At 35.2% G+C, this 13,741-nt stretch overlaps 1 protein-coding gene across 2 annotated transcripts in view; it reads right to left on the bottom strand.

Annotated features, from left to right (window-relative positions):
• Positions 1–1,155: 1,155 nt before the first annotated feature.
• Positions 1,156–13,741, bottom strand: part of PPP1R1C (protein phosphatase 1 regulatory inhibitor subunit 1C) — a 106,561-nt gene continuing 93,975 nt past the window's right edge. Inside the window, exon 5 of one of the 2 annotated variants that reach the window (XM_006921260.1) lies at positions 1,156–1,687. In XM_006921260.1, the coding sequence (XP_006921322.1) occupies positions 1,599–1,687 (89 nt within the window). In that variant the 3' untranslated portion in view covers positions 1,156–1,598. The remainder of the gene's footprint in view (positions 1,688–13,741) is intronic. The other variant, XM_006921259.2, reaches the window with a different exon arrangement.

Genomic DNA, 13,741 nt, shown 5'->3' with positions numbered 1-13,741 from the left:
AATCTCTTTGTGTTTTTAAGAATGGAGACCAGAATAGAAGAATCCAGAAGCCATGCTGTTGATTTCCCAAATCATGTTACAAAATCAGCAAAAGCTTTGGTTTCTCTTGTTTGTATGAATTCTTTTGCAAACATTTATAAAAGTTGTCTGTTCAAGGAAAGGGAAGGGCAATTTTATTTTTAGTACCTCAGGGTGCTCAGATAATCTCAAGGGGTATTGGGATGTATTTCAAACACAAATAATTCGAAGTCACTTAAAACAAATATGTGCCTTAACCAGGTTTTAAGTAGGGTAAAACTCAGGAAATCAAACAGTTAACAACAGGTGGTCTAGAAACTCCAAAAAGTTTGGGTCTAACTGTCTTTAAAAAAAAAAGGCCAGGGGGAGATGAGCAAAAAAGGAAGGAAGGGAGAATAAGGAAGGAAGGAAGGAAGGAAGGAAGGAAGGAAGGAAGGAAGGAAGGAAGGAAGGAAGGAAGAAAAGAAAGGAGGGAAGGGGGAAAGAGAGAGAGAAAGAGAAAAAAAGAAAGAAACAAACAAACAAAATGAGAGTATTGAGTCATACTTGTGATACTACTTATCAGTGTGTTTTGCATTTATTTTAGGGGGGAAGTATATTAAGGAAAATTATTATCTCTACTGTATTACCTTATAAACTCACACATTTCTCTTAATATCTATATCATTATATAAACTCACATTCAAAATTAAAAACAATAGTTTTATTTCTTCAACTCTTCATATTAAGATCCTATAGTGGAGTTCACATTTGCTTTTTTTCTTCCTGTCTTATTTTCTCTTTTTACTGACTTTCAAGAAATCTTTTTATTTTTATTTTTTCATCCATGAAACATCTGAAACTCACTAATATCATCACTGTGAGAACTAAACTGGGCATTCCTCCACTCCCAGTTGCAGGGGAGATTTTGCAAATTTTATTTTAGATTTAGCATTTTTTCTTTCTTAATAAGTAGTAGAAATGCTAGGAAATCTCTCACATTTTAGAAAATGAAGAGAATTCTGTACTTTTTAAAACGATTAACATGTTGTTGGAGGGAAAAAGATGTTCGATATCTAGAAATCTGGTATTTCTTTATCATTTTGAAATAAATACCATGTACTATTCTGTATACAGAAACATGATAAATGCAGTTTTTAAAAGTTTCATTAAGTGTTCCTCCATAAGTTAAACCCAGACACACGTTCATGTCTAAATGTGTTTAATATTTATTTTTTACTCTTAAATTGGTGCTATTTACATGTGATTAGAAGGCAAACTATATCAGTAGAACATTAGGGATTAAGCTCTGCAATATTAAAGTTAGAACACTCACATGTTTGCAAATTTCTATGTCATTAAAAAGAAAAATCACTGTAAAATAAATGCTTGTTCTTTACTTGTAAGTGATACGGAACAATCTGTACTTAGTTCTAAAGTTCCATCAAGAGGGCTTCCCAGGAGGTGTACTGTTGCTGTACAGAGTGTGGAGAGCAGAGACGGCAATGCTTCTGGAAGTCAAGCAGTGGCGTTCCATGGGATATTCACAAAAGTGAACAGTTCAGTCATTCCCAAGAAGCCTTCTTGCTGCAGACTCATAATTAATGGTCCCACTGCCCTTCTCTCTCGTTTACGCCTTCTTCTTCTTCAGGGAATGCTGATTCATTCTGGCCTTTCAGATGCTTAACCCCTGAAATTATAAAAATTATGCTCAATTTAAGTAAAATTTATTTCTGGCAGATTTACACCTTTGCTGCAAGAGATAAAGAAAATGAGTGGAAAGTTTTCAATGGCGTATATGTATTTTCTCCAAGAATCTCAACAAGCTAATCCTATATAAATCTTTTAATTTACTGAGGAATAAAAACACATTCAGCCAAATTTCCATTAGAAATGGGCTAGCTTTTATAATTTAATCTTCTCCATTAAAAATTGCATCACAGCCCGTTAAAAACCTGTTAACTAAAAATCTGCTCACCAGCTCTTATTGTAATTCTGATATATCATTTAGTTCAAATATTTCTTTTGGCATCCCCGAACTCTATTACAGCTAGAACCATGGAAACTCCTAGGAACAAAGAGATTGTGTTTGCCATTTCTGTTACTTGTTAACAACAAAAGAATCACAATATTATTATTAGAAATAGAAACATCCCCATTTAATCATGAAACTTCTGTATTCAAAATTCTTCAATAACTTCCCTCGCCACCTACAAAGAGGAAAAACATTGGCACACCTTTCCCTGCTGTCCAGGCTTATGTGGTCCCGCCTCTCCCTACTAGTTGGCCTTTTTTCTCACCAGCCTTTCCTGCTTCCTCCTTTTACAGTAATTTACTCCTTAACAACACTACCTACTCTTCTACATTCCCTGATCACCCCAGGCTCCCTCAAGCCTCCATGCTTTTCTTGGTCTATTCTCATTGACAAATAGCCTCTTTCTGCTCACCCAGTGGATAATCTCCCACTCATTCTTCTGGTCTCAGCTTGTTTCCTTTGTGAAGTCTTCTTAATTCCCCAGTAAACTTACCTAGATCTTTCTCATATTTCCCCCACTGCTCTTGGAAGACTTTCTCTTGTATCAATTATCTTATAGAACTGTATTTGTTTACATATCTTTTTTATTAAAGCAAATTTCTTGATGTCAGGATTATATAGTTTCACTTTGTGGTCCCAGGCACAATGCCTGGCAAACAGTAGGTGCTTATTAATATTTATTGCATAAATAGTTGATGCAATTAATGAAGTAACAAAATTTGGCATATGTTTTGGATTGTCTCACAATAATGTATATTTGAACTTTTTTGAAAATTAATTTAAATTTGGAGTGTATTCAGAAGGCAAGTACTTATATCCATGCACAATCTACAGAATTATCCTTAATTTCGCTTGGATCTATTCTGTTAAAACATCATACTAGCTGAACACTCTGTGCATATAGTGATGCTTAATATGGGAAATTTTATACATATTTTATATGTTAGAAATTGATTGATGAGATTTTGTAAGTATTACTAAAAAACATACCAGTTAGAATTGAAAAATGAAAGGAAGTCACTGCTCATGTTCACTATGAACGAAGAAACTAAAAAAAAAAAAAGGTGTGAATTTGCATGAGGCTGCAGTTAGTAAGCCTCAGAATACTATTTGGCAAAGAATGAGATCCTTGGGCTTGGTGAATTACCTTGCAAAAATATTTGATCAGTTGTAATAATATTTAAATACCTTAATTTGATCTGCAAATACACATCACTCACAATTCCTGATAACCCAAGACTGTAGAGAGACGTTTGTTTTTAACAAATGGAACTTACTTCATATTATTATAAATTACATGGGGAAAAAAGTCTAAATGCTAGGGTAAGGAAAGGGAGTTCAAAAAGCATCCAATTAATTACTCTGCTAGAGGCTTACATATCTAAGTCAGCAATCTTACAAGTCCATGGGATAAGTACTTGGATGGTGAAATTTAGACTTAAGGTAAGTGATTTGTTCAAGGGTATAAGGATAGTGTAGTTCTAATAGAAGTTTTGACACATCATAGTCCCTTGGTTTAAACTGACAGACTGACTGAATGATTGAATGAATAAGTCATAAAATTCCATTGTCAGGAGACTCCAACTTATTTTCACCTTTAACTTTTTAGATGCTGATCTAGACTTTCCTAACATTCTCTAGGTTTTATTGTAGGTTTACAGTATCTATTAACCTGGCTTAGATAATCTTGGGAATCTCTCTAAAATATTAAAGCACTATAATCATTTAGCTATCTTCGACTCTCTTTCCTGAGCTCACATCTTCTGGGCTTTGTGAAGGTTCTATTGCCTCTGCAGCTCATCCCTCTCCCCTACAAGGTGACTACAGAGTGCCAAAGTTGTGTTCAAGACAATTTTCTTTAAATTAGGGTTAGTAACTTAATGCCAACATTGATTTGTCTATATATGGCGTTGGTTAAAACATTAAAAAAATTGGTAACCAAAATGTACAACTTGACCATTAATCAACCATTAATCAACTTCCCATACTTGAATATAGGTCTATTTACTTACCCCGATCCACATTTGATTTATTTTGTAGTACTAATGGTCACAAAGTTATAAAAGGCAAACTTTTTAAAGTAGAATCACTCACTTGGGCAAAGCTTGGAAGGTGCTTTTTTTAGCTTTATTTGAGTGTGACATTAACTATTCCAGGTGAAAGGTTTTGATGAGGCAGGAGTTGGTAACATATCACAGAGCTGTTCTGCAAAACATCTCTAGAGAAACACGAATTCTTTGGCTCCCCAAGCAGTTTACACTAATGTCATCTTTCCATTGGATAATGGATGGTTGGTTAATTTGTGTTTTGAATCTTTTTTTTTTTTTCTATTAGAAATACTTATTTGGTTATGGGTAAAACAATGCTGCAATTAAAGTCTGCGAGGACTGTCCAATAATTCCTTTTTCCCTATCCCCCTCCTCCTATCTACAAACACACATATACTTTGTTTTAAAATTTTCTTCGAACTCTCATTTCATATTTGAGTAATATCGGAGCCGGGGGAAAATAACTTGGTCTGGGAGTGTTGATGAAATTATCAGAGCCTTCTCCTCCTCTGCCAGGTGCTAATGAACATGTAGTAAAATACCTCACCTGCACAGGCGCTGACTCTCAGGCACAAGGCAAAGGGCCTCCTGGAGCCAGCACAGACTCAGCCAGCCCTGCACCCAGGCAGAAGACAAATGGCTCTCAAAAAACACAATGGAGTTTCTTTCATCCGAACCAAAATGAACCCATGAAAAAGGGGACCAGGATATGCAGTATGAGTATGTGAAGGAATGAAAAAAATAGACATTGAGTAAAGAAAGCAGACTGAGTAAAAGAAGAAAGGAAAAGAAATGTGTTGCCCCCAAATAGAACATAATACTCAGGCTCTTCTCCATCTGTAGATCCGGAGCTTAAATGTGAGTTGGATGAAGCTATGAAGTTATAGAGTGAAGAATTATGAATAATGAATGCACAGAGGGAGGCTTATATTTGGCAAACCACAGGTCAATATGTTTTCTAATAAATTTAGAGGAAAAAAAGGCAGGTTTATTACATGTGTAGGTGACACAAAACTTGGAAGAAAAGATGACACAATAAATGATAATATTAGTACTCCAAAAGGTTTGCAAGAGCTGGAAAGACTGCCTGAGCAATTAAAGTAGGGATCAATAGGAAGTTTTGTTTTTAGGAAGATTATTTTGATTCTAAAAAATGGAGCATTAGGGCAACCTAGATTGATGATAGTTAGGAGTTTCAGGTGACCACAATTTCAACATGACCCAGTAAAGCCACCTGCTTCTAGGAACAGCGCTCTTAGCAGTGTCGAGGGCATTCCTACCAGCAGAGTTAGCAGTTTAAGAGAGGAAACCACTCTGCACCAAGCATTGGTCAGACCTTTTCTGGATCCTGCTGCCTAATTCTGGGACCTGCATTTGACAAGTTCCTTTGAAGAAGGTAATTGAGATTAAATGTAGTCTTACGAAATCATTTTTCTAGAAGAATTGTATGTGAAACTGGAATGTTTAGCATAGAAAAAATGTAGAGAAGACAAAAGAAGCTGCCACTGTATTTCCAAAAAAGAAAAAATTTACTTACGTAGCTCTTGAGAGCAGAAATAAGGTCAATAACTGACATTTATAGGGTGAGAGCTGATTACAGTTCAATACAAAGATGAAAATTCCTAATTTTTTTTATTTTTGCCCAGCATTAAACATGTGAGTGAGCTCCCATCATTGTGTGTGTTCAAGTTAAAGCTAAATTTTGACCTCTGAGGTGAGTTACAGCAGGAAACTGCATTAAGTAGTGGAATAGACTAACAATCTCACTGACCCTGTAATGCTGTTAATCTACAAAGGAAATCTCTTTCTTTTTCCTACTGAAAAATTTGTTCTGCTGTGAGTACTCTAAGTTACAAAAACCAGTTATAACTTCAAATGACACTAATGGCCCAAATCTACATTTTAAAACTAATTCACATTGGGAGTAACAAATGTAAATAGATTCATTCTTTTTTTCAACCACATTCATAGTTTTTTTTAGACTTTAGAAATCACTGTAAAGCCCTCTAAGGAATCTGTGGGTGGATTATAGAGAGCCTCTGACCCTTCTTAGAATTCTATTTATAGTTGTGTTTGTGCTTTTTTGGGGAAGAAGGTCTATCCTTTTTAGCAGAATCTCAGAGGGATCTCTGACCCATAAATAATTGCAAATATGAATCATAGTCTAATCTTTTGAGTTTAAAGACGAAGGAACAATTTCAGATAGCAAAGTGACTTGCTTAAATTCACACAATGATCATTAGCTGAGCTGGGACACAAACTGGGGGCCCTTAATTCCTATTGGGGGCTGTTCATCGGAGTCACTAGGACTCAGTCTTCCACTGTCATCAATCTTTTTAAAGGTTACAACCTGAGGGAAAATTTGGTGACTCAAGATCACGAGGTCCTTTACATTATCAAAGTCTTTCAAAAGATATTATATAGCTGATAGATTAGATGTAACTTTTCAGTCTCTGTTGTTGTTGTTGTTGTTTTTAATAGAATTTTGAACCAGAGAGATGTAGAATTTAAACTTGCCCAAGAATGTTTCCAGAATAGAACCAAATTGTGAATAACGTTTAGGTTATTAGAAAAGAAGCAGTCTTTCTGCTGTGCTCAACCTGGGCCTGGACTCTGAGGGACACAGAAATTATATTATGGTCTAGTCTGGGAGATGAGACATAATAACCATCAGGCAATATGAGTTAATATAATAAAGCACATCCCCCCACCCCGCCACACACACACATATACACACTGTGTATTAAGCATGAGAGAGACACAACTACAAATCAGATGAGGATGCAGGTCAAGGGGTGATGGTGTGCACATACATGAAGTTAATTCAATGAAGATGTGTTATAAACCAATAGAACACATAATGCATTTGGAAAGCTCTGATACAGGAAAGAAGAGCTCCAACTGGGGAGATAGTAATCTGGGCAGCCATTTATGGAGCAGTACAGATTAAGAGAAAGAGCAAGTCTGACTTCTATATGAGAAAAATATTTACCAAATACATTAGTTTTCTGAAAGCCTAATATATATAAAAGAGTAATTTCAACGGCTCTATAAAGATGGTTTTCTAATGGTTCCTTGTGTATTAACCCTCAAATTGAATCAAAGTAATCACGCTAGATAAACTAGAAAAATATAATTTAACCTATAATATGGTACAACAAAGATCCTTAGTAAAGGCCCATCATCTCTCAGATTAAAAATGAGCTTTACATTTCCCAAAATACCTTCATATATATTTTGTTTAATCTTCTTATCATTCATTTATGATGAATAGTTATACCTTAATACACTGAGGGTCACAGAGATCAAATGACATTAATTTCATTCCAGAGCCGAACACATCTTGAACTCATTTTAAATCTATCCCTTTCTACTTTATTTGAAGTAAATTATATATACACAGCACGGTTAATCTCTGTTCTAATATAGTAACTGGTCAGTTAAGATAAACTGCAAGATTATTTCACTTAAATCCCTATTACTTAGAGAAGCGTTTCTCTGCAGGAGAATCAATGTGTATTATGTTTCTCTCTTTATAATACATGGGAATAGAGGCAGCATGTTTATTTGATATTCATAAGTATTATATATTTTATGTATATTTTTACCTATTATATATTTTACCAAAGCTGGTGCCCAAAATGAAGCCTTGGTGAAATATTTAGCAGTGAATACAGAGAAGATAGGGGAGGAGGTACATGTACATACTATTGTTAGAAGTGTGATTTCAGATAAAATCTTTGGAGAGCAATATAGTCTCATTTATCAAAATGTAAAGTGCCCACTTCTTTATCAGTAAGTCCGAGGTTGGGGCCAGGCAAGAATATATACGTTTTTTTGTTTGTTTGTTTGTTTTTTTAATTTTACAAGGATCCTGCTATTTGGCCTAGTATGAAAATCACTTTGATAAGCTGAGTGCCTCTCTTACTCTGTACAGTCAAGTGCCCTTCTAATACCCCTTTTTCTTCTAAGCTAATGCATTTCCCATGAACTCAGAAGTGGAGTTAAATTTTTAAGCCTACACATAATGGAGCTAAACTGTATTGGGCAATTTCACTTTAGAAAGAGACAGAATGGCTTCCTGGCCTGTAAGACTTGACAGCCATTGCTTAAACACAATAGCATATCTAAAATAATGAATGCATCAATCAGCAAAAGTCGGTAGTTAGCCTTGAAAGCACTAAAAAATAAGATGATAAAAGGAGAGTTGCATTTACAGCCAAAAAAGCAAATGCTGTCCATTTTTTAAGCATGTCCACAGAAGGATGCCCTGTGCTGGCATTTTTGAAGGTTCTGTCTTCGAAGCAGGGTGTTTTCCTTTTGAAGAAATGGTCACTACAGGCTACCATAGCCTGATGCTAGTATATGCCCAATCGCATAACCAAATCATCCAGCTCTGATTCTAAGTTCACTGAGAAACCTTACAATAACAGCAGAACTTGTTCACAAGAAGAAAAGACTCTGACTGGACTTAATGATAGCTCACGTAGTTATCGGGGAGAAGACCATCCCAGGCAGATGAAACAAGAACTGCAAAGGCTTTAAGTTTGGAGCATGCCTGCCATGGTCAAAGAACAGTAATGAACCTAGAATGTCAGGTATGAGGTGAATGATGGGTAGTAGTAGAAGGTAAGCTCGGAGAGAGGAATGCAAGTGGGTAAGAGGACTCTGACTATGTAGGACTTTATAGGACATTATAAGAGTTTTGGCTGTTATTCTGGGGAGCCACAGGCAAGTTTATTTTTGTTTGTTTTTTGTTTTTTGTTTTTTTTTTGTTAGAGGAGCAAAACGATCTGATCTACATTTTCAAAGATTCACTCTAGGGTCCAGGATGTAAGGAGCTACTCTGTTTTAACAAGTTAAAGGTTCACAAGCTGTAAAAATTAACTCTCCTCAGATCCATTAGAGAAGGTGACATGGCAAACCACTGCCAAGATGTAGAGAGACAGACAGGTGAATACAGAGAAACATAACTTACTGGAGCAGAAACCCATATGCAGAAATATATACAGGAACCAGTGCCAAGGTAGGAAAATTTAAACTGTAATTGATGAATAGCTGGAGGCTCAGTGTGGACAAGACTGAGGGAATGGGGGCTAGCCATAAGGGCCCTCACACTTTTGTGAATTTCACCTCCTGGGGCTCTATTAGTTTCTCACAATGAAAATCAGAGGAAAATCTCCTCAGGCTTCCGACAGAGAAGAGGAACAATGGCCATTTTCAAAAGCAGAGAATTCTGTTCTTAACAAGGTCAGTCTCTCTCAGGAGAAACTGTTTTTACCACAGCCTAACCTTATCAGGTTTTATCAGAGACTCACCTGCCTGGGGGAGGGAAATACCCAATTCTAACCCCCCACTCTGTGAGTCATTCTGTCCCACCTAAAGGGGGAGAGGGATACTGAGAAGCACTGGTGAAGTTCATAGTCCACAGGCACAAGCTCAAGAAAGGAAAGACACTTAATTATAGACTATACAATGCTTCTTCCCCACGCTTACCACTACATCACTAAATGTCTATCTACCACATTTCTTTTTACCCAATACATTATGTTCACCTTCCCCCCCCCCCAAAATTACAAGGCATTCTATAGGCAAAATACAGTTTAAAGAGTTTGAACACACATCAGAACCAGAGTCAGATATAGCAGAAATGTTGAAATTATCAGACCAGGACTTTTTTTGAACTATGAATAATATGCTAAGAACTTTAATGGAAAAAGTAGACAACATGCAAAAATAGATGGATAATATAAGCAGAGAAATGGAAATTCTAAGGAAGAATAAAAAAGAAACACTAGAGATCAAAAACACTGTAACAGAAATAAAGAATGTCTTTGGTAGGCTTTTTAGTAGACTGGACATGGTTGAGGAAGAATATCTGAGCTTGAAGATATGACAATAGAAACTTCGAAAACTGAAAGCAAAGAATCAAAAGACAAAAATACAAAACAGAATATGCAAGAATTGTGGGACAACTACTAAATGTATAACATACATGTAATGAGAATAACAAAAGGAGAAGAAAGAGAGACAATATTTGAAGCTAATGACAGAATTTCTCTCTAATTAATGTCACACACAAAACCACAAAGAAGCTCAGATAACACCAAGAAAACTACACCTAAGCATATCATATTCAAACAATAGAAAATCAAGGATAAAAATAAAACAAAACAAAATATACCTGAAAGAAGTCAGAGGAAAGATCCACTTACTTACATAGGAACAAAGATAAGAATTATATCCAACTTCTCAGAAACTATGCAAGGATGAAGAAAGTGGAGAGAAATATTATGTTGAGAGAAGAAAACAAACAAACAAACACCAAGCCAGAATTCTGTACTGTCTGAAACTTAGAAAAACAAAAATGGAAGGAAATTGTTGCCAATAGACTTGCCCTTCAAGAAATGTTGAAAGAAGCTCTTTAGACAGAAGGAACATGATATAGGTCAGAAACTTAGATCTACATAGAGGAAGAGAATTAATAAAGGAATAAATAAAGATTAAATTAAAACTTTAACTTTTATTCTTAATTGATTAACAAATAGCAGTTGTTTAAAATAATAACAGCAACAATGTATTAATTATTTATGCTAACGTCTATGTTTTGTATATATATGCTTATGTATGCTTACATATAAGTAAACTAAATGACAGTAATGATTCAAGGGACAGGAAAAAGGAATAGGATTAACCTGTTATATTAAGGTACTCACACTACCTGTGAAGTGGTATAGTGTAATTTGAAAGTAAACTTGGATTAGTTGTAAATGTATATTGAAAATTCTAGGACAACCACTAAAAGAAAAAAAAATGAAGAATAAGTGATATGCTAAGAAAGGAGAGGAAAAATGCAATGATATAAAATGCTCAACTAAAACTATAAAAGGCAAAAAAAAAAAGGTGGAAGACAAAAGTAGGAACAAAGAACAAGGGCAACAAATAGAAAACATGGTATTTATTAATCCAACTTATATCAATAATCACTTTGAACATCAGGGGTTTAAACACACCAGTTAAAAGACAGATTGTGAAGATGGATAAAAAAACAAGACCCACTATAGAATGTCTACAAGAAATTTACATTAAATGTTAAGACACATATAGATTAAGTAGGTGGAGAAAAATATACTTTGCTAATGTTAATCAAAAAAAAAAAAGCAAGAGTAGCTGTATTACTTTCAGACAGAACAGACTTCAAAGCAAGGAAAGGTATCAGAGATAAAGAGGAGCATTACACCTGACAAAACTACAATTGCTATAAAACCTAATTCTCTATAAATATAATGACTGAGACTTGAAAGGGGTCGGGCATTATACTGACAAAAATCTTACAACCATGATCATTGCTTTCACATAAAAATTTTAACCACAGTTCTTAGTGGGCTTCAACATTTCCTGAAAGATCTACTTTATTTTTCTGTGTAAGTTATTCTTAAATTATTTTACTCCTCTAATCTCAAAACAAACAAACAAACACACACAAATAACCCATACCCTCCTCATACTTAACTGATTTTATAGAGAAAATCGAAGCAATTATTAATGAATTGACATCAATATATTTGGATCTATACTCATATTTCTACCTTTTCTCATAGGACTCACCTCTCACTTTTTACCTTTCTTTTTCACAATATTCCACTTTCAAGGAATGCTCCGAAAATTATAAACTCTCTCTTGCATCGATTTTTTCCATTCTATGAAAATATTCCCATAACCACAAAAACGTGTTTTACTGTCTCTCATTTCAAGAAATCCCCTCTTGCTACTGCCCCTTCTTGCTCCTCTCCTTAAAAGCAAAACTCCTTACAGTATACTAAATAGACAACATCACTTTATAACTTCTTAACCCACTCCAGTCAAACTTTCATGCTCATCCCTCCTTGGTGTGATATTTATTTATTTATGGACTTGTAGTATGTCTCCCCACTATAATGCTATTAAAATGGTTCTTGTCAAGTTTCCCAACGGACTCCATTTTGGGAAATCCAGTGGTCAGTTCCACACCAGTTTTAGCTAAAACTTGGCAACATTCAACACGATTGGTCACTTCTCTTTGTTAAAACACTAATTTGACTTCAAGACCACCAGCCCTCTTGTTTTCCTTCCTACTACTCACTGGCTACATGTTCTTGGTCTTTTCTGCCAGGCAATCCTTTTCATTCTTACCCCAACTTGCCAACAAGTTCCAGGACTTGGTTATTGAATGTTTTCCTATTTATATCCACTTCCTAGGTAATCTCATCCAAAACTATTGCTTTAAATATAATCTATAAATGAATGAATTCCAATTGAATATCGTCAGTCTCAACCCCTCATCTGAGCTCAGATTCATATGACCTGTTAGTAATTGTATTCTGACTTTTGGATGCTTAATAGGCACCCCAAGCTTAGTGTATCTAAAACCTGATTTTAATTCTTCCCCTGGTCTTCAAAAAAACAAACCAACCCAGACAAGCATCTGTCCCCTACCAACCTACTCTTTTCCAAATCTTTTCCACTTAAGTTGATAGAACTTTCTCTGGTCCAGTGTATTTTTTGCCTCCTTTTGTTCTTTTCATACTCTTTTTCCAATGCATGACCAAATTTTGTAGCCTCTACATTCAAAATGATATACCAAACCTAACCATTTTTCATCCAATCCATTGCTAATCTCTACCTAGAGGCCCTCAATAACCTTCTAACCTTCTCTCTACTTTCTCTCCTTCCACCCTAACAGTAATTCTCCAAACAATTTACTGAATAATTTTTTAAAAAAACAAATCAAATTATATCACTCCTCTGATGAAAACCTTTGATGACTTCTCATTATCTTAAGAATGAAATTCCAACACCTCATCATAGACTCATAATCATTAAGATCTTTCATGTGTAAGTCCTGTCTACTTCTGACCTTATCTCCTTCCAAACGTCTCTTCACTTGCTCAGCTATGTTGGTGTTTTACACGCAGGCCTTATACAGCCTTATACACACAGGGCCTTGTCTTCCTCTGCTCTCTCCACTTAATTCCTCTTCCTCTATTAGATTATAATTAATGATTGTAATTATGATTAGCAATTATGATTCTGAAATTCCACCTAGTTCACAAAAACATTCAGTAAATCTTTTTTTAAATTAATTAGTTCAATTTTTATGATGACATTGGATACGGAAATCTAATAAGTTTCAGCTGTATATTTTAACAGGAAGGCATATATACATTTACGTTGTGTGTTCACATTCAGTAAATCTTAAAGATGGAGAAGAGGAAATGGTATTTTTCCCAGCATATAATGTTGCTCTGTTCACCAAAGAGTTAATGAATTCCATGTGAGTGTATGGCTTTCACGACATAAGTGACATTAGTGAATTTGATTAAGTATTTTAGCCCCCTCAGTGATTCTTTTGTTACTTAATTTTTTTTTTTTTTTTAAGAATGATAATCCTGATGAATTGATAGTTACATCCTGTCTCAAAATCTGCTAGGCTCTCTCCATATCCTGAGGCTGTTTTCCTCTACTTTCTCTAGTTGGCTTCTCATTATCAGCTTGCTGGCCGCCAGGAAGCTTCTGAATGATGATATTGTTCTGCTATTCATCCTCTGCCTGACTCAAGGATACTCTGAGCCTTGCAACTGTTTTGCTCTGACCCTGCTTTTCTGTTCAATTTACCATTGTT

The sequence above is a fragment of the Pteropus alecto genome, unplaced genomic scaffold (assembly GCF_000325575.1).
Source record: "Pteropus alecto unplaced genomic scaffold, ASM32557v1 scaffold3, whole genome shotgun sequence".
In the NCBI taxonomy this organism is placed as follows: Eukaryota; Metazoa; Chordata; class Mammalia; order Chiroptera; family Pteropodidae; genus Pteropus; species Pteropus alecto.
The sequence above is the reverse complement of the archived record's forward strand: the minus strand, read 5'-3'. Positions and strand labels throughout refer to the sequence as shown.